We start from the raw sequence: 21,583 nt of genomic DNA on the forward strand, positions 1-21,583 counted from the left end.
CTTGTTTGATTAATGTTCCTAGGTCAAATGCAGCGAAATGAGTCATGTGTCGATAGACTGACCTCCTAATTGCACTTTGATGTGCCTGGGCTCAGTGTGTCAGTTAGTGTTTTATGAGGAAGGGACTTATTGGGGACATTTTCACACAGGACAGCATCAGCACTGTGGTTAAATGGAACATACCACATCAATACAACAAAACCCAATTATCTAATAATTAATTAGGTGCCTTGTTCTGTCCCCAATGTGTTTACAAGGTGGTTCACAGTATGACTGTGGAAAAGTTCTCTTGAAATATTGAGATACCTTCACTTTTTAACTCTTCAAATAACTAAAAGAAACCACTGCCAGGCAACATGTAATAAACATATTTATTAAAGATGGTCACAACAGGTAGTTAATAAAGAAATAATGCAAATTATCATTTCAGTCAGTAAATTGAAGAATACAGGAAAACCCTGAAGATACATATTTTCAATGCAATCTTTGACCACAAATACACATGGCAATGCTTCCTCATATCCGACTTGGTATTTCCCTTCCTCAAGCATTTGAACACTACAAGAAATCTACAAGATACTAAATAGAAAACAGCTGCAGACAGGGCTTGTATTAAAATAAATAAAATGTGAAGAAACTGCCCTGCAGTTGAAAAAACAATCACTGAACTTTTATACGGACTAGGTAACTAGGATGCAGAAAAAAGTTTCTTTGGTTGAAAAGGTAAAACAAAGCGTCAAGTCTGTAGCAACCTAAGATAGCATGCATTTAAAAGCCAAAGCCAGCATTGTCAACATCACTATCATCTTTCACCACATGCTCTATTTTTCGCCAAGTTCTCACTCAACCTTATTTTCTACAAATCAGAAATAATATTCCCCTTGTTCATGCACACATCACAGGTTAACTTTCAACAACATATCCTTTTTGTGGAATTTCCAACTCTTACCACTTAAGTCAACATGACCTCTACATACAGGCTTAATCAAGTGCTTCACCTACATGCTTGTTTTTCTTCTCTAATATCTACGTGGATTTTTTGGAATAAAGATTGATGAAAGTCAGTAGCTGATTTTGATATCAGATAAATATTTTTGCTGTCCAGCAACAAAGCACAGAGCTTCAATCAGAGCCCCTTGGCTTATATGTGTTTTTATGCCTCTGCAGTCTCTGAATCTAAAACAGGACATGTATTTTTATGGAATGAGCTGACATATTAGTTGTTTATTAGAGGCTCACTCTTTTATCATCAGAGCCTGGGCGGGGGTCGAGATGGCGGGGGTCCTGGTGGCCCTGAGGGAGCCCGAGCTGGGGGTGGACCCGGAGGGGGTCGAACCATGGATGGGGGTACACGGGTGGGTGGTGTGGTGCGGGGTCCTCTCGATGGAGGCTTTGTACGGGGGACAGAGTTCGAAACCAGAGGACACTGTTCTATGGGCGGAGGAGGAGACGAGGGAGAGTGATGTGCCCGAGGATGAGCCTGGCTGTTTGGGTTGGACTCCCTATCTTTGACCCGTTGGAAACGAATACAGCGACCCTGCAAGACACACAAGGTTAAAGCATGACTACACATCATCATTTCAAGGCAGAGTACAGATTAAAATGCAATGCATCTTTGTGCAAAATCAATGAGCTTCTATGATTCCTCAGCCAACATGGTTTGTTTGAGTCTTTGCCCAGCTCTGCTGACAGAGGCGTGTGTGTTTTAGGCTCTGAAGGACACACAGAGCTGCTTCTGTCTTCTGTCCACACCTGCACTACAATAGCTGTGATGCTAGAAAAGACACAGGGACGCACATACACACACTTTTGCAGTGTCCAGTTTCCCTTCTCTTCTATAGGAGCCTCTGCCATGACTCAGCCTCTCTTGAAGCAGAACAGAAAGTGGTTTATGTCTCTTATGTGCTTGACTTGTTGGAATCTGAAGGCAGGATTTCAATATCCCCACAACAGTTAACAGTGGCCCCTTAACATTTAACATAATTTACAAGTCGGGGAGAAAAGAATGCTTCTGTTATTGTTCTCATTCATGGGTTTCCTCTCTTCAACCTCTCTGTCTCCTGCATAGCATCCTTCTGCAGGCAGACACACACATACACACACACATCCACATAACCTCCTGTCTTGCTCAGTCAGTTTGTGAAGGATGGAGAGTAGGTCTCTGTGTCACAGACCCTTGGTGGTCTGATTATAACACCTTATTAAACAGAGAGGCCCTAAAGTCACACAGGGGCCATTAAGAGGACTCCCGCAGCAGTAGCTTTGTGGCTGAAGGGGCCATTGTGTGTTTGTGTGTGTGTGTATGTGAGGTGTGTGTAATTGATTGGGGGCAGCACTGCGGGGGGGGGGGGGGGGGGGGGGGGGTGACTGCTTCGGTCTTGTCGCCAGGCCACGGTGAAAAGGCCAGTTTGTGAGCAGCAGAGCAGCAGCACAACACCAGAGATAGCATATGGACACAATGAGAACACAAGCTCATGAATATGAGCGTGTTTATATGTGTGTGACTGTAAGCATGCCTCCACCAGAACATATGGCCTGAATGAAACCTCTCCCTCTTGAATAACAGAAATAGAGAAAGATAAAGGGGCTGACTGCAGGGGAGCACCAAAAAACACAAGCTTGGTTTTGAAAAAAGCACCAGCAAAATAGTGAAAACAGGAGATTTCCTCACTTTTAAGCAAACAATGTCTGCATAAATGTGTGACAGTTCAGCAATTTGCTATGTGATGACACATTGCTGTGAGTCCCTTTGGCTGTAATGTCTGTCACTGCTTCACTTCCTCTCTTGGCAACTATTTACTTCAAACCCTCAAGTCCATTTTAGCAGGAAAAACAAACCCTCAAACCACCTCCAGTATCCCTCTTTACACCACGCCTCTCTCTAGCTTGTGTTTCTCTTTCTTAACCGCAAGACTCTGACCTTCCCTCACAAACACGCAAAGCAGATAAAACAGTGTCTGCCTGTTTACAAGAAACAGATTCACTCACACACACACACACACACACATTTGTGACCGTTATAGTAAAGAAAAGGGGAGAAAGGCGAGAGAGTGGAGACGCACATTTGACCTGACAGCTCTTCCTATCACTGCGCATGACGTTACAGCGATCCACTCACATAAGGAAAAGGCTCCATGTGTTGACATACTTCACAGACTACATATGCTGCTCTAAGGACTGTGGGGATAACAGGTCTGATCCAGAAAGGGAGAGATAGAGTCTTTTACCCGACTTACAGAAAAATATATTTTGACATCAAACCATGTAGATAGTTTCTGTTTTACCTACTGAATTTTTCAGATATCTGAGAGAAGTGATGCTCTTCATCAATACAATGGGCGTAGCACCAAATCAATACAGGGTTCAACAGTAATAGTTTTTTTTCCCCCCTGAATCTGTAGGACAGTTGTTTTGGATCAGTATGTTCCAAATGTGTTTAGGACTGGATATTATTTATTAATGGACACCTATACACACAAGTACCACAAGCTACCCATGTCAGCTTTGATGCTTTTGTGGCATGTAGTGTTAGGGTACAACACCTGACTCAGGGTTCATGGATAGTCAGCTTAACTGGGAGTTTCTTGGTTATATCCCCAGTATTTACGCACACACTAATTTGTAGTTGTGTATGTGCGCTTCTTTACACTTAAACACAAATATGTGGATTTTTTTAACCAAATCACATCGGATTTTTCAAATTAGCTTATAAAGTCCAGTTGTTCCACATACCACCTGGCATCTGCAGAAGTACGTGGTGCACGTGTTTCTCTTTCTTAAACACTGCACCAAACAGACCTGAAAACAGCTTTCACTACAACTACATTCAACACATTGTCAGGCCCTTGGGTGCCAGAAACAAAATTCTATTCTCCTCTATTGTATTGAAGCAGTTGCAGAAATTTGAGACTAGATATTTTAACTTTAGTGAAAGTACTAATAGAGGTAAGTGAGAGAATATATGTTGTTGCAATTTGGGGGAACTGATGCTTTATGTGAAGTGATAAAGGGATAGAAAAAAAGAGGGTGGAGAAGGGGAGGTGCCGCTGTGCTCATTTGTGTCTCTGTGTGTGCTGATTGAGGGGATGGTGGCCGCCCTCTGGTCTAGTCTGTGCTGTGGGACGGGGCCATCAGTGCCATCAGCTCTGGGGACAAAAGAAGGGAATCTCTTCTGTCACAATATGGCTCGTGGCCTTTCAACTGCCCATCTGTTTGTATGACGCTCACTCCAGAGAGTTGACACACAAGTTAGAGTGACACATGCTTGCGCATGCACACACACAGTAGAGAGAGATGAAATGCAAACAGGGAGCGTGGCAGAAACTGGCAGCCCGCTGATGGCCGTTTGCAGAGGCAGTGAAGTAGGAGTAATGTGGGGAGAAAGCAGGACGAGCTCCTGCCGAGCTGCTGGTTAACAATCTGCATTGAGAAGTTTGATCCATGCTAGATATCGCTGTGCTTTTTTTGGCTTTTTGTGATCCAGCTGTGCTGTCTGTCGTCCAGCTGCAGTTTCTTGCTTTTGAGAATTTTTAGATCTGTGCCTCTGTGCCTGACTTGTCATTGATGAGGAATTGTTGTCGTCTTTCTTTCTTTCCGATATGGCTATTAGCGATAATTCTAAACAACTATCTTCCTCCCAACAAAAGTGGATTTTTTCCCCTCATTTCTTTCCACGCTAGAAATAGCATTTTATTTTCCTCAGTTAATGGTGCGTAAAGGGGGTTGTGGGGGTCATTGCTGAGTGGACTGTGTGAACCATAGCCCCACAGAAAGCGTTTGACAAAGACTCTAGAAACTCCTGTTCTGACAGAGATTAACTGTTGCAAGTCCAAGATGGAAAGAAGGGATAATGCAGTTTCTGATGACCACTTTTATAGACTTCACATACAGTAGACCCCCACACACACACACTAATACTGTTGCATAGTAAAGATGAATCACTCCATTCAACAAACTAATCCATTTTACAGCGATACAGCTTCCATTATGAAAAGCAACAGTGAACCCATTTACAACGGAGCAGATGTTTCACCATGACGACGAGCATGGTAATGGAACCATGTCTGTGGGGTTATGGGATGCAATGCACAGGGTCAAGGTTAGATAACAGGGGCCACTCTGCTCTCTCTTGTTCTGTCACACATACTTGGAGGACAAACAGTGATGTCATGATTTAGGACTTTTTTTTCTTCCGAGGCAGCAGTGACAGATTCTATTATAGCTCATTGAAGCCTTCAGGAAATCCAGCACACAAAACACCTATTACATTTGAAGAGAGTGAGCGTGTAACATGCTATTTTGAAACTTGGTAGAAACCCAGTCATTTTCTTAGGAGCCACAGAGAAGAATACTGTACTGCTAGTGTGTGAACAATGGCAGCTTTGACGAAGAGAGTGGTATCAGTAGCTCATTCACTCACTGTGTCAGTGTGCATATAAAAAAGTACCAAGCTGCTGATTTTGCTGTACACGTTGCTCACTGACACGTCTTCATCAGTATGACAGAAAGAAGGATGCAGACGCTCAATTGTTCACAACAGAAACAGAAAATACTTTCCAAAACCTTCTGTCCCCATTCAAGTTGTTATTAAAAAGTTTTTAAGTGGTTGTTGCCCATAGAACAGTGCCCCAAATTACACATAATTATCAAATTATTGTTTTGTAACAGTCATTATGCCTGCCTGTGGCATATTGGATTGTTTAGTCATGTTTTAGACGAAGATAAACAATGAAATGTAACTGCAGCGAAGAAACAGGCTTACCTGGTCTCCAGGTTGGGGTCTCATCAAAGACACCTGGTCATAACCTCGCCTGAACAAAGCCCACAGAGCATCTAGCTTCCCCTGGAGAATCCAGAAAGACAAAAAAAGATACCACAAAATGTATCTCAAAGTGAAATTTGTGCATAGAAATAATAGAAATAGAGCCTTAAATATATATTTAAAAACTGACCTTAATAGGTGTGTACCACCTCCTCTGCTGTGGGAGGTGGCGGGGTGGTTTTCGTGGCTTGGGCTCATAAGGTTCAAATTCCTGTTCTGGCATCTTTACAACTGCATTTTTAGGCTTGTCCAGCTTTGCACCTTCCTCAGTGGATCCTTTCTCCCCCCATCGCACCTATGAAAGGGAAAGTAAGAAAAAAACATGGCTCTTTTAAGCATCACAGTATTGAAAATTGAGTGTTTTGTGTGGGTGCGTGTGTATACCTCCATGCGTTTGATGCCACCCACTCCTCTTCCTCCATAATAGGACGCATCCACAGTGGGCCACTTCTTCTTTGGCATCCCATCATCGTCATCTGAGTCCTGTGAATGGAACTTCAATTAAGATACACCTCAAATTCTTCCAAACACACTGCTGTTAGATAACCAGTAAAAGATATGTAATACTGCTTTAATCCTTGTATGTTTTTATGATCTCTGACAGAGATCAGTGACTTACTGGTTCTGGAGGAGGAGGGGGCGGAGGTTCTTTGATCACCTAAAGATTGAAATTTGAATATGTCATGGAATCATTTAATACTGAAATATTTTAGAGTAGCCTGGTTCCAGATGACTGAATCATCTGTGCAAACTTACTATAGTGCAGCAGAGCGGCCAGAACCACCACATCAGCAGCAGAGCCAACAGCAGGAACACAACCAGCAACGATATTAGCACGATCGTGCCGTCAAACTACAGACACACAGGAGGACAGGGTTAAGAATAAACTGGATGATGAGACAACAACAAAAAAAAAAAAAAGAAAAAAAAAATTGAAATTGGAGAGCAAAAGTACTCACAGCCTCCTCTGATGACAGATGCAACAGAGGAGACCTCAGAGAGCAAGGAGAGAAGAAGAAGACTAGAGAACCAAGAGAAAATAAGTAGGATTAAAAAGAAAGTGGATTCGAAATAGGCCGCATGCCAGTGGGAAATACAATGTGTTGTTGTCACAGTGCAGACTGTACGCAGAGGATGTACTTACACATTCACTAGTAGTTATGTGAACACTGCTGGTGATGTAGGAGAGGCCCTCATTCATGCTCACCTGCAGGTAGATCACCCTGCAAAACACAAACTCATGACTGATCTGATCACTGGCACAGGACCGAGTGCACCCCTCCTTGTGCACACACATTTGTGCTCTATGTTTCAGCGACTGCACAGACTCACATGAGGTGTTAAATACATATAAATACAAGTACTCTGTCCATACTTGCTGCCTTATAAGCACACAAATATGCTGACACAGACACAAAGCCAAAGTCTGAAAAGAAGGTCAGGGAGTTCTCCGCCCACAGAAAAAATCTCCTATGTCTGGATCAGACCCAGACCTCTAATGTGGAAACCACAGACAGCTAAATTACTTCTTATTCCCCCTGTATTCACGGCTGATAGCTGAAGGAATGGTCAGGGACAAGAGTCATGTGGGGTGGGGGGTGGGGGAATTTTACATTTTTTGGTTGGGAAGATGACTGGATAGCAATTTAAGCAATAAACACTAGTATACCCAGGATTTAGAGGTAGTGAAACAGACAGTGGAATATTTAGTTCACAGGTTATTCATAAACAAATAAAAACAGACCAGTGAATGAGGAAACATCAGACAGCTGGATTAAAGTTATAGGTTTTGGACAAGAATCAAGAAAGGTTTTTTGTTCTTTTCTTATAGTTCACTGGGGACATTGACAATGGGAACATTGAGCTTTGGGTATAGATTTGATGAGGGGGAGGTCTCTACAGAGTGGGGTGGGTAGAAGAGAGGAAACAGGGAGTGGGGGATGGTACAACAAGGGTCCTTCCTGTTTTACGTCCCCTCAGCACTGTCCCTTCCTTCTGAAACCTCCCTACAGACTTTCTATACCACTGTAGCTCATATCATTATTTGTGCTGATACTTACTTCAGAGTAGAAAAGTGGTGGTGCAGGTGTCACTCATCTTTTCTGTTGCTTCTTTACTCCCTTTTCTGTCACCCCCTTCCCCATCATATGGTCAGACCTCCCTTCATGCAGGCAGGGGGATATGGTGCTATCAGCTTCTTTCTGACAGAGACATCTCAGCCCCTATCAATCATTGATCTGCCCACTATATATGCATTTGCCTTGTGTGTGTGTATGTGTTTGTATAGCAGGGGAAGCTGCATCCGGAAGGTTTACAGTCAACATAGATTTGTGTGACGGCAGCATCAATGACTTCATTATATGCGACAGGGGCTCGGGTGGAACAGGAGGTGAGTGAGGGTCTTTGGGGTTTGGGTGAAGATGTGATGCTGGGAGCTGGAGTCCCAAAGACCTCATGTAGAGGCTTACAAACAGGAAGCAGCTCACATGTGGTGTAACATATATGGGTGATTTTTATATGGCTGCAGCTAATAATCATATTCATCATTTATATTTGGTCTATAAAATTGCATAAAAGTAAAAAAAAAACTGCTCACTGTTTCTCAGCTAATAATAAATACATATCTATTAATTTAGTGCATCATGACTGTTTTTTTTTACTATTTTCGCAGGTCAGTCAAGGACCTGCCTCAGGCTGCGTTAATGGACTTCAACTGTTGAGCATCAAGCTCCGTTATTAACCTTGTAAACAGCAGCTTGACAGGAAATTTTTGAGGTTCAGAAAAGGAAAACAAAAGAGACCTTGGATTTTGTTCAGATGACTAAGATAAAAGTATTTTGTCAAACAGCAGTTCACAAAGGATAATTTTGTACTTTAAACACCTGTCCGGTCTGCACGTTGGCAATCTCACATAACTACATATTTCTGCTCCTATTTGCATGTTACTGCTACACAGCCCAGAACTCATCAGCCAGCTGTTGGCCTCCTCTCTGGGCCCTTCAGCCATTCACAGCTGAGCTCCTCTTTCGTAGCACTCAGGGTGTCGGGCAGTGCTGACTCTGCTCTAATGTGCTCTGGTTACACGGAACGATGCCTCCTTCAGGCACCATTGCTGTGTGTAATGATGCTCCATCTTCTGCGCTGCTCTCTGGAGGAGCAGCCCAACCTGCCACAAAAACCATGCTGGCAACAACTATCAGACACAAAGGCACACGAAGGACCAGCTATTAAGTCTGTGCTTATGAATGTATTGATTTGGGCTTTTGTGAACAAAATATACTGTAGTGTGATGGGCTCTTAGCTATAGTATAAAAAAAATTCTTGTTTCCCATCTCTGATCAGTACTTCTGCCTCAAAGCAGCACTTTCGAGTGGTGGACAAGACAAGCTCAACTCACGCTAGAAATCTGAGTGACAGCAACAAGACAGATAGTGACTGGGAGGTGTCTGGGGCCGCAGGCCGGAGTGTATAATTATGCACAGGACTGCAAGCAGTAGGGACAGGAAGGCTGCTGGGCTTTGGTTCTCTCCAAGCTCAGCCCACAGCAACACTCAGTCTGCCCTACAAGGAACTTCTGCTTTGGATCACCAGTAGCAAAGCTGAAAGCCCTCAGAGGAAACTTTACAGTGCCCGGTGGACTCCACTCACACTTTTTGTCTCTCAAAGTGTCAGACAGAGATTTGGGATACATCACAAACACGCAAATACACAAACACATACACAGATGCGAAGGTCCTCTCCAGCAGGCTCTCATTAAGTCATGTTCCTGGGCTCTACTCTTGTTGTCCCTGGTGATTGGTGTCTGGCTTCGTTAGCTGCGACAAACACTGATTGATCACAGACACTCAATGACTTTGGCCCTAATTTGTTCAAGGACAGCAGTCTTCCACACCAAACTTGAGTGCAACTGGCAAATATCTGGGCCCAGAGCGTGACATCTATACACAAAGAGTTTGGCAACTGGACTAATAGCTAAGAAATGGTGTAGGGGTGAAAAGAGATATGCAGCTTACCTCCCGACCTCCTCTATAACAGGAGCAGGACAAAGCAGTAAGGTGTCCTCTATTCCAGCTGGTCTCTCATCTGCACAAAACCACATTTATGAAGGAGATTGAAAAATCTGCATCCTGCACATCATTCTCACATTTTTCCTAAACGAACAAGCCAAACCAGAATCCTATGATGCATTAAAGGGTATTAAAACATGTAAAATTAAGGCATTCATATATTTCCAGACTTTGCTGTAACAAGACGTATAAAAAAGACATTGATTAGAATTCGGTGCACTGTCCTGATGATCATTTTTCATGAAACAAAATACTAAATATTATCATATTTACTTGAACATAAATTATTCATTTTTTCTGTTAACCTGTGCAAAATGTGCTCTGGTCTGGTGTGTGTCTGTGTGCATGTGATGCTTTTGTACATTTTCAGTACTTACCTATGGTGTGCGTATCATTCAGCTTGAAGCTGCAGAGGACATGGTCAATGTTTCTGGCGTGAAGAAAACCATTGCCTCTCACCACCACCTGGAAACTCTCTAAGGAATAAACAAAAAGAGCACACTCATGCAGAACAACGGTAAGACACAGTCTCTGGTCTCCAATTTTGGTCTAAAGTAGAAGAAAATTTCTGGTGTACCATTATGGTGAGTGCTGACAGCTTTTCTCTTTCTCTGTTGTGTTCAACTTCAGCAGTAGAAACTTGTTCATGCCTCATTACTGCTTGTTTATATCTGTGTGCTTCTGCGTGTAAGTGTGGAAAGGCCATAATATGCTCCAGTGGTGCTAATGCTAAAAGTGTTGCTACTCAGAAATATCTTAAGACTGTGCTGTAGCCAGAAGGTGGGTGTGTATGTGTGTGTGAGTGTGACCTTTAATTTCCCCGAGGCACTGTTAAAGCGCGCTGACAGAGGCTTGTCAGCATATGCTGGCGTGTCTATGTGGCTGCTACCCAGCATATGTTAGAGAGTGGGAAAAAACACTTCCTTAAAAACATGCCTGTAGGGCTGACAACAGCACAGCACTGTCAAAGTAGGTCTGACCTTACCTATGGCACCATGTCATGGCGTTAGCAAGTGTGTGTGTGTCTGTAGACAGAGGTGTGTGTGAGGATACATATGTAAGCTGTGCATACTCTGTGTTTTTCACATGGACATATCTGCATGTCTTCAGTATGTGAATATGTACTGGCATGTGTTGGAACATGTATGTGTGTGTTCGCGTGGTCTCTGGTAGAGCGCTGAATATTCCTCTAGCATTTTTCTGGCTAATAGAAGGGAACATTTGCCACACCTTTAACATTTAAAGCTCCAGCGTGAAGATCACTGGATAAAAACATCACAGGGTGTGGGTGTATATGTGACTGTGCTTTCTTAAAGGTCAGACAAGCTGCTATGAAAAACCATAAATACAAATAGAAAAACAAAGGCACAGCTGAAAAAAAATACAACACTTAACAGATGTGTGCACATCACTACATGTTTACAGATACTGCAAAAATGTGCAAGAGTGCAAAACCAAAAAGAGTGCAAGTAGCCTACTGCATGTGAAGGAAATCCAAGACGGAAACTGTTTATGCACGTATAACTTAAATTAGACAATAGATATATGAGTTGTTAGGTAAAATTTCTAATATCCATTAACTGTGCACACAGTTGACCTCACACAACTGTCAATCTGCATGTGTGTGGATGCTTTTTACAGACGTTCAATGACTTGCAACTTGTCAGTACGGTTCATGTCATTTCCACACATCTCTTTATAGCCTAATCATTGTCTTCTCAATGACAGCCACAGAGCGCTCAATCAAAGTCATAGAAATATGAAATCATTTAGATTGTATACATTTTCATATAAACAGATGGTTTATGTGGTTTTTCAGTCATAGCAACATATAATTCAAAGAGAGGACACTAATTATTCCCAATGCTCAGTGCTTTGGCTGCTTTAGCAGTCATCCCCCTTTCACACATTGTTACCATCAAATAGCATGAACTGCACAGTGACAGGGTGCATGTGCACACACACACAAAAACACACAACCCAGGGTGCAGAGCAAATCAGAACTCTAATTATGAGAGCTGTTACTGTTTTACTCTTATTAAATAAAGCCAGTAACCTCTATTTATTTTTACTTTTACAACAATTCAGTGGTGCACTGAATTGCATGTCACTTAAGTTCATTAATATTTGTCAGAACAGGGTCTTATTCAATCCAAATTAAATATCAGTCATCATTGATGTGATATGTCCAAACAAAAGAAATTTGTTAAGAGTGGTTTACAAAATTGGTTTTTAAATCCTAATAAATTATTAATAATCTTTTAATCATTTAGATTAGTTTTAATCTCCTTATCGTCTACACACAAACGGACACCGAGGCTTGATGTAGCCTGTCAGCGCTGTCAGACACATGGTTGGCAGGGACTGGTGGGGCATGTCCATGTACAACACATATGCTGCTGCCCTTTCCTCTCTGCTTTCTGCCTGCCTCTGTAGCCACATGTCCATTTCCATCTACACCTGAACATTTGACATGGATTTGATTTGGATGAGTGTGTGTCTGTGCGTGGCTATTCACATGCACTGTACATGCATGTGAGTGTGTGTCTTTTGTGTGTGGAGAAAATGGGGTGCAGCTTGTCCCAACAGTGGCTCTTCAATCACGTTAGTGCGAGGGGACAGTGAAGGGCAGGGAGAGGCAAAGGAGGATGGGACAATGAGGAGGAAAGGGTCAGACGGTAATGAAAGCAGCAATCTTTGCTGTCATGTTACATCTAAGGCCCAACTCCTGCTGTCCTCTCACTCTGTGTCTGTTCGTGTATATGTGTGTGTGCTACTGTGTGTGGGGTGGAGGGGGGTGGAATCTGTGCTGTCATGTCTGATAGTGCAGCCCAACGTTCACTGTCCAGTCTGATGGCCTGTTTGCAGGCAGCTCAGTCTGGTCACTTCACATCAGTGTGAGGGACATGTGTGCACATGTGCTTTAAAAAGTGTGTGTGTATGTGTGTGCACAGGCTACAGAGTTTCTAAGCATTTGTATGTTGGTGTAAAGCGTGCACGGTATGTGACTACATAAAGACAGAGAGAAAGACAGAGAGTGAAACTGTCACAATACCTATGCAATATGTCACTATGAAAGTACTGTATGTATATGTAAATGCATCAGGATGGGTGGATGTGGCTAGATGGTTATAATGGAAATACAGAGGAGTCTCCTCCATAGTCTTGTATTTCCAAATAAAAGCAAAGTCTAAATAATTATAACAACTGCTCAACAGTCACATGATTATATGTGATGTTGCAAGAATAATGAGTAATGGACAGAAGGTCAGATTATTTCTCCACAATGCAACTCTAAACCATTCCTAAGCATAACATATAAGCATTGGATGTATAAGATAAGAGCTCTGTATTATTCATACACATAATGATACAACATGGGGAAATGGCGTGCACTATCAGTAAGTGATCAGCACATTCAAATCTTTGCCCTTCATTAACTAGGCCAGAATCAAGCCTCGGTTGAATTAGGTCTTTGGTTTCTTAGTTCACTGACCATTAGGCTGCTCATCAATCGAATATTAAATGAGGCTGTTGGAGGATATTTGTCCACATGCCGAGTGACACACTGAGACTCTGGCAACAAACCAGCGACTCTAATTATCACACGAGGATGATGATTATTCCTTCCTCATTTTTGTCCTTTTGGGCCAATATAGCTGATCCTCTCTTTTCCTCTCCTCATATGCTTTCACATTCTCCACATCCCATAATGGATGTTAATCTACATTAGCTTCACTGGTAGCATGGCTGCAAATGCACTCTGCTAAGTGAGTTCTAACAAGGTCATGTCAAAGCTCATCCATCCTGCCATCTATCTGTCCTGCCTCTTATGTCCTTAAACTGCTGTCCAGGAGCAGAAGAACTGGACATGGGGAGAGGAGGTAAAGAAGCAGACAGGGCTGAAACATCCATAATGGCTATTTAACATATACAATGTGGCAAACTAGGCCAGAGAAGCATCCATGCTTAAAGATTCACAGCTAATTCCTCTGACCACACCCGTCCCCCCCCCCCCTGCCTTTTTTTTTTTCCCCTTTTGCAAACATGCTGTGCTGAAGCCGCTATGCTAATTTCCCCCGGCCGTGAATGACAATACGCTCTCTGTCACACTGCGGTGATGAGCGTTCATGCGATTATTCAATCCCATGTTCCACTCCAGAGGCTTTAGATGCCTGTCATCTGAAACAGTTGCACACCATAACTGCTCAGTGTCTTAACAAGGAGGGGAAACCCTTAGTCGTCACATCTCATACCTCCTGCACACACACTGGACGGCTCTGCAGCTAAAATCTCAATACAGGATTTCTTGATGATCTGAGAGATCGAAAAGAAAAAAATAAAACACAAAAGATTATTCAGTAATAAATGATTTTGTATGTCTTTATGCGTGGTGTAGCGTTTGTATGACTATACATGTGGTATGCATGTGTCATACCGAGTCGATGATTCCCCTGAGGGCTTGAAAGCCTCCCCATACAGGAAACACATGATCCACAGTGTCTGCAATAGTTGCAAGCTGGAAAAACATACAGATACAGGAAGACGTAATTGCATTTGTTTTCATGTATTTGCAACATTATCTTTCTGTGGGTCCTACCTGAGTCTGGTTGAATTCTTTGACCCCTACACAATAAACAATAGCACCCATAGACCTGGCCCTCTGCGCCTGCAAACAAAGAACAACTGAACCAAAATACAGTCCTGTATTTTTCATTTATTGATGAAATAAATGTCTACTCTAAAAACCACACACACACGATCTAATTTTCTCAGTCCATGCAATTTTTTTTTTTTTTTTGACCAGAGCTGGACAAGATGATGGACATCAGCCCAGATGTGGCACAACTAAAATGTTTGGTTCAGATTGGTTAAATATCAATCAGCAGCATGTGTTAGCCCTGGAAGAATCTAGCAAAGACAATTTTAAATTTCTCCCAGGGATCAGTGAGCTTTTACCACTTGTATCCAGTGTGGTTTTGTGATGTCCTGTGCTCACCAAAGCAAATTCTTGGCAATCAAGTACAAAACAGGCAATAACCGCTTGAGTATAACAAACAGAAATAGAACTGACACAGAGAACAGTAAACAACAACTTGCAAAATACATCTAAGTGGCATGCAACCTACAGTAACAAGACACACCCCTGTGTAAAATCCGTTTTCATCAAGCGCTCACAGCACTTTGTCTACTACACCTTACCTCTCTCTGAGCTGTGTCAAACTGCCACTCATTCAGCTCTCCATCAGTCAGGGCAATGATAACACTAGCTGTCCCTGCAGAACACACAACGTTCATATTCTCTGCAGCAGTGTGTTAAATGTAGGCTAACATAAAGAGTATACTGGGCAGAGCTTACCATGCCTCTCTTGATAAATTTGCTGATTAGCCTGCAATTGCAAAGATAGAATTAGTCAAGATCATGAATCAGTTAAGTATATAAAAAAAAAAAACAACACACTAGTATGGTTTCAGACAACACAAAATCAGGCAAAATGAATAATATGTTAAACCATGTTGACCATGTTAAAATGTCAGTCCATGAATCGTGCTTTGCTCTCTGTGATTTGATGAGGCTCATTTTACTGGTCTTTACTTAAGATTTTCAAACATGGATTAAATTAGGAAATGTTGCTAACCATGAAAATGTGTTTCAGATTGATTTAAAAACGAGAACCAGACCATGAGGAATCAGGCTCAATTTTACTACGCTTCACTTAAATACTTTAGAAAGCTCTGCAGTTTCAAGAAGCAGCAAGTCATCAAGTTATCTGAGCCATTCCTTATACTTATCTAATTGGTCCTGGTTACAGCTGCCAGGCTCAATTAATCCTCAGCGGATGTTTTCCAGAATCGCATCTTCTAGCCAAGACTAAACTTGTGTGATCTGGCCTGACTTTGGCAAATCTTTAGTGTCCTTAAACCTGGCCTTACCATCTCCAGACCTAAGTTCATAAATGTGTCGCCTCCAGGGACAACGCCTTTCAGAGCCATTAGACCTCCAGTGATGGCCTCCCTGTGGGGTAAACACAAAGCCTGATTAAATACACTTGATAAAATCTGTTCTTGGGAAAAGAATTTCTGAATATCACAATCACAGTAGACAAAGGGATGGGTGGGTTGGGGGAATCATTTGATTTGGCACATAATTCTGTGACTCAAGTTCAATCCAAGAATTAATCCTCAGCCAAATTTGTCCTCAGTAGACTGAACGTACTGTTTGTATTAGTAGGTTGCTTAAAAGTCTGAATGCAATAAAATTTTGAGTTGGATAAAAATTGTTTAGAAAGTCCTGGTATCCATCACTGGTGGAGATAAACAAAGAAAGAATCAAAACCAAAACTGCATGGTTCAGGTCCACAGAGACCCAGAGAGACGCAGTGACAGATCAGAAGTGCTGAGCAGCTGTGAGTGTTACCTGTTCTCAGTCAGTTTCAGGATGACGGTTCCTCGTGTGGAGAAGACTATGAAAGACATTCTCAGCATGGGGCTGCAAATTTAACACACAGTTGTTTCACAATTATGCTGGAAAAAGCAGATAATGTGACTGATTCTTTGGCTAATCCTGCTTGTACCTGATGAACTTCTCTGCCAGCTGCTTGACAAAGGAGTAAATCTCTTTCCAGTGATTCTTCACACTGCCAGACCTGAAAAAACAACAAAACACAAGGAAAAAATGAGAATTTTGTATACTTCCTTAGAACAGATGACTAATTCTAATCAGACACAGCCAATACAATTTTATTGAACTAAATGTTGCATTACCTAGGAAACATGGGCAGAATAATAACATGCAAGTGTAGACTTTAGAAAATGTGCAAATATGTACAAAACAGATGGAGTAACATTACAACAGTAACAACAGTAACATTTTGTCTCCTCCACATTAGAGGACATTCCCATTGCTCCTCAGTCATTGCATTACTTTGGACTGTAACATGTCAGCAGTGAGAGCTGCTGGTTAGCCTGCTCACATGCTGCTGTGTACATGACAGTCGCCTTAATAAAGCCCAGTCCCAGGGGGCCGCTAATGGGGCCTAATTGCAACCGGTCCAGAGGGCTTACTTTAGACAGGGACAGATGTAGCAGTCTCCCTCTAGCAGGGACCATGTAGCAGGCAGCTGGCCTGCGTGTCCATGTGCATGGGTGTGTATAGTCTCTGTATGTGTGTGTGTGTGTGAGTGTGTCTGTATGTGTGTGAGTGTGAGTGTGAGGAGGAACAGATGGTCCCAATGAGCACAGCCAGTGTAACAACAGGTTGGGGGCCCGCCAAGTGAAAAGGCTACAACATGAACAACAGAGGGATGCAGAAGTAACACTTGGCAGGGGGTAATTGTGAGTTTAAGTGTGTGTGAGTGTCTATTTAAAGATGCAACCTCAAACAGCTCACACATGAAAGTCAGAGAAGGGCAGTGCCTGTGTGTAACAGGGTCATAAACAGAGAGAGAGGCTAAACTGATTAGATTCATGATTGCTCTTTTGTACCTCCCATTTAACCAGTCGCTTCCTAATCCACTTATACTTTGGCCTGGAAGAGAGGGTATGATAAAGTCCCTGTGCTATGAGGATTCTCCAAGAGGGACCTGTTTTCCACTCTGAAATAAAATCTCTAATTTTCACAGTGTCCACTGATCACCAAACTGTACAACAACCAGTTTTATTTTGGTCTGACAATTCTTTTATAAAACATTAATGAGCAGTTGATCACTAACAAAACAAATCTATCTAAACACTGTATAACTTAATTTAAATACTGCACACATTTGGAAAATTCTCATTCTCTGCAGATGTACCATATATTCAAAGCAAGTTCATGGAGTGGGAAGTACGGTACACTGTTTAATTGCTACTTTCAAAAGAAAGCTGTAGACCTAAACCACAGTAATCATCCATCAAATTCAGCAACTAGTCTTTATTCTTCTATCTGTGCTCCCATGTTTGATTAAGGGCAGAGTCTTGTTGGCAACATTTGCTCCCCAAAGTACTTAGATCAGTGAAACTAAACATCTCTGTCTAGAACAAAGCCATTAAACACAACACCTATTATTCTATTTGTGGATAACCAGATAGAGAGGAAAAATGCAGCCTGGTATTTGATGTGGGTCAGACGTAGAGTGTAGGAATGTGGGAATCTGATTGTACTTCTGCTCATTCTGTATCTACTGATGGTGCACGATCACATGCTCCACTCCGCATGGGCCATAAACATCTGAACGGTGAGGGCACGGCCAAACAGGGCAAAGAGATGACGGTCGGCACAGACACTTGAAAACTTTGTATGCATGATTTTGCTCTGTTAGCTTAGGTTGCTCTGTGGCATTTAAATCTAAAAAACATCCAACAAGTTGGTGCCATCGCAGGGGAAAGATCAGCAGCTTCCTGAAGGCCTGCTGAAACATGCAGAGGAGTACCAGAGGCTTGGCCATGCATGGTGCGCCACGCTCCCCGGGCTCTTCCTAAACTTTTTGAAGCAAAGGGTAAAGACTGAAGAGCGGCTGACAGATGTTGCCACGGACATTTTGAAAGATCATCAAATGTGTCGAAACCAGAGTGAAATGTCAGTCAGCCTGTCCACCCCATAGTGCAAAGTACACACAAGACGCATGAGGACATACATCAAAATCAACTTTTTTTTTTTTTTTTTTATATACTTCACTGTATTACCAAATGATACACACTGATACCACAGTGTTTAACTGCTCCACAGCAAAATCCCTGCACTCTCTCTTTTTCTTTGCTCATTGAGCAGGTTTCAACATGTCTGTCCTGTGTCCACATGTATAATCTCACTTTGTCTAATAATGTCTGGGTGGCATATTCTGAGACTGCAGCAGGACTAGATGGATAATGAAAAAAAGTACTTTAAAAAAAAAAGTACTTCAGTACTGGTGCATGCTTATACAGCACAAAAACATCCCAGCTAACCACGCACACTGAAAAATCTTACTATTATGAGTTTGATAAGTCAATACTGTGCTACTCTAAAGTTAAAAATTTGGGTTTGGGTTTGGGTTCTGGGTCTGTAATGTTAAAAAGATGGTCATGTTCATCCTGGTGGCCTGGAGGTCGGGATATGGATCTTTGTTTGTCATTCTTGCTCTCCCATGTCTCATTTCCTGCCAAACCTCTACCAACTCCTATCAAACAAAGACAAACATGTCTGAGAAATTCTTACAAAAAAAGAAAGAGGGTCATTTTAGAATCAGACTACGATGAAGGTTAGTGCAAAATTTCTTAACATACAGTAGAACTGAAAGGCAGCACATTACTAAATAGTATTAAAAGTAGATTTAAAGTGTAACTGTAAAATAAACTGATTTTTATTTGAGATACAGCCTTTTCCAGACTGAACTGCCTATTGCAGGTGTCACAGTGTTGAATTACAGGAAAACCAAGTTTATGCTTGAGTAGGATAAACACCATGCAAAGGATCTATATAGAATAAATGAATATGAGTTAAATATGTAACTATTTTGTCATTGGTTAAGCCCCATATACAACATGTCTTATAAAGTGGTTTGTTTTTTTAAAAACATCAAGAAAAACAACCAAATCTCACTTTGTGTTTAACAATTATCTAACTCCCCGCAGGAGAACAATAAATAATGGCCTCTGCTTCTACCGCAGCACCACTTCACCGGTTCCGGATACAATCGAGCCATAAAGCACAGACAGAAGAATAGTTTGAAGGATCGACAGGCCACTTAGCACCGCTCTGGGGCAGCTGTGTCCGCAGGCGTCATCAGCCTGAAACTCTATCCATCCTGCTCGCCCTGCCCACATCCCGTGGGTAAAGCTCAGACTGTTTGCCTCCCCACCGTGAAAGAAAAGCATGCTCCCATTGAAATACTCTTCCTCCTTCAGATTCAATAATGAACAGACTACATGTGCTCAAACACACTCAAAACAAGACGCGTTAGAACGGGTCTGAAAAGTACAGGCTATTGTCAGTGTAGTCATCCCATGAGACAACATGAAACCGCTGGGCTGGATTATTTAGAGCCGTGTAACAATGAAAACAGTTTCATAAAGACTGGATTTGTTCTTCTCTATAGTGCCCCGTTAGAGCAGCAGAGACGTGGATCCGACTGATGCGCTCTGCGTTTCCAAACAACTGGCCGGTTGCACGGCAGTGCGCAGCGATGAGAAAGTAACAAAGCTATAAATAATATCGGACACTCACTTGTCCAGGACAAAATAAAGGTCGAAGGCGCCCTGACAGGACCTCTCCTCCTCCGCCTCCTGTTGCTCTCCCTGCAGCTCTCCTTTCACCGAGACCTCGAGAAAGAAAATTCCCAGCAAAGCCAAGGCGAGGAACACGCGAGTCTGTGTCCTCGCCATCTTTCCCCGGTTTCCGCTGACTGCTCCGACACCGTGACAACTGAAGATCTTCACATGTTTTTCCTCTGTCAGCTGGTTCTGCATCGACTGTGTGTTTATGTCGCTTTGTTTCACGGTGTTTTGTCCTCTTAAGTTAAGCGAGTTCAATCCACGGGAGTCTCGTTCAGTTTAAACCGGGCTCACCGAGTCTTTCCCTTTCAGCTGAAGAAAAAAGTCTACAGGACAGGATGGAGGAGAGGAGCGACACCCGAGGAGAGACACAAAACTCCACTTTTCCTCACAAAAAAAAAAAAAAAAATCCTGCCCCACAGATCTGTTAAAAGTATGACAAATAACCACTGTGTGGGGTGGGATTGCCCCAAACTACAAGTTACAGACTAGATTTAGGGATTTAGGGGGTGGGGGGAGCAGGAGTGTCTCTAAATGAGTCTGCATTGTATTTCATGAGGCTCATACTGTGCATCATGTGTATTACACATTCATTTAAATGAAGTTAAAAGTCGTTTGATGCAAATCTTCTTTACAGCATTTTTGCTTTATAGTTATTTTTGGATGATTTAGAATTGAACCCCAAAAACAAGCAGGACAATCATATAAAGTCATTTTTTAATAAATTATTTCATAATTTTAGACAATGTTTTGAAATTTGCAAAAATTCGGCAATGTTTTGTGCCTCTCGATTAAAATCTTCAAAAAGTGCCATCGTCATTGTTTCAGATACTTCTCCCCAAATGAAAAAACTGGGGAACTGCAAAGACAAGAGCAGTTTAATAGCAAATCGAGCCATGAATGGATGTGATGGTGAAAGCTTTCCAAAGGGTTCCTTTGCCAACACAATCAGAGGAAATGTTATCTAACATAAAATGAAAAATATTTTTCAGCCTACAGTACAATTATACTACATTAACCAGACATTTACAATGCGCCCGGGCAGTCGCCATGGAAGGTTTTTGTGTGTTCCCTCTTTCTCATTATAGAAAGTTGGCTCTATAACCACCAGGACGTTTACCCCAACCAAAGCTTTGATGCAGAATAATCCATTAAATGCTCATTAGAAACATTTAGTTTATGAATAATGCATTTGCCCGATGGCAGACACAGACCACCCTGCATCATGTCATGTAACAGTGGCCAATTTTACAATTACCCACTGCCCACATCAGCCAGGACAATTCCCACCACTTGTGTAACTGTCGCGTAACTGGAGTTATTGTTTCCAGCAACGTGACCAAAAAACCGTCTTTAAATCCCACATAGACTGAAGTGGAGTCTGGAAATTTGTTGAGCAAAGGTCACTTAGTGGAATGATTTTCATTTATGGCAGACAATAAGATGTCAGATCTGTTGGATCTGT

General features: G+C 42.2%; 1 protein-coding gene across 3 annotated transcripts; it reads right to left on the reverse strand.

Moving 5' to 3' along the window:
• Window positions 1-357: 357 nt before the first annotated feature.
• Window positions 358-20,447, reverse strand: antxr1d (ANTXR cell adhesion molecule 1d). 3 transcript variants are annotated; one of them, XM_026308680.1, is made up of 19 exons: window positions 20,072-20,447; window positions 16,464-16,535; window positions 16,307-16,378; window positions 15,823-15,904; window positions 15,248-15,278; window positions 15,091-15,164; window positions 14,489-14,557; window positions 14,327-14,407; window positions 14,145-14,205; window positions 10,266-10,364; window positions 9,835-9,904; window positions 6,919-7,044; window positions 6,781-6,871; window positions 6,578-6,673; window positions 6,441-6,479; window positions 6,206-6,304; window positions 5,952-6,116; window positions 5,762-5,842; window positions 358-1,537 (listed from the first exon to the last, which is right to left on the reverse strand). In XM_026308680.1, the coding sequence occupies exons 1-19, from the start codon at window positions 20,311-20,313 to the stop codon at window positions 1,250-1,252; spliced, it is 1,938 nt and encodes a 645-aa protein (XP_026164465.1). In that variant the 5' UTR covers window positions 20,314-20,447; the 3' UTR covers window positions 358-1,249. The 3 variants fall into 3 exon arrangements, with proteins under 3 accessions (XP_026164465.1, XP_026164463.1, XP_026164464.1); XM_026308678.1 differs by lacking the exon at window positions 6,781-6,871 and having other exon boundaries at window positions 6,966-7,044; XM_026308679.1 differs by lacking the exons at window positions 358-1,537; window positions 5,762-5,842; window positions 5,952-6,116; window positions 6,206-6,304; window positions 6,441-6,479 and having other exon boundaries at window positions 6,600-6,673; window positions 6,781-6,842; window positions 6,966-7,044.
• Between the last annotated feature and the right edge of the window lie 1,136 nt (window positions 20,448-21,583).

The sequence above is a fragment of the Mastacembelus armatus genome, chromosome 15 (assembly GCF_900324485.2).
Source record: "Mastacembelus armatus chromosome 15, fMasArm1.2, whole genome shotgun sequence".
NCBI lineage: Eukaryota > Metazoa > Chordata > Actinopteri > Synbranchiformes > Mastacembelidae > Mastacembelus > Mastacembelus armatus.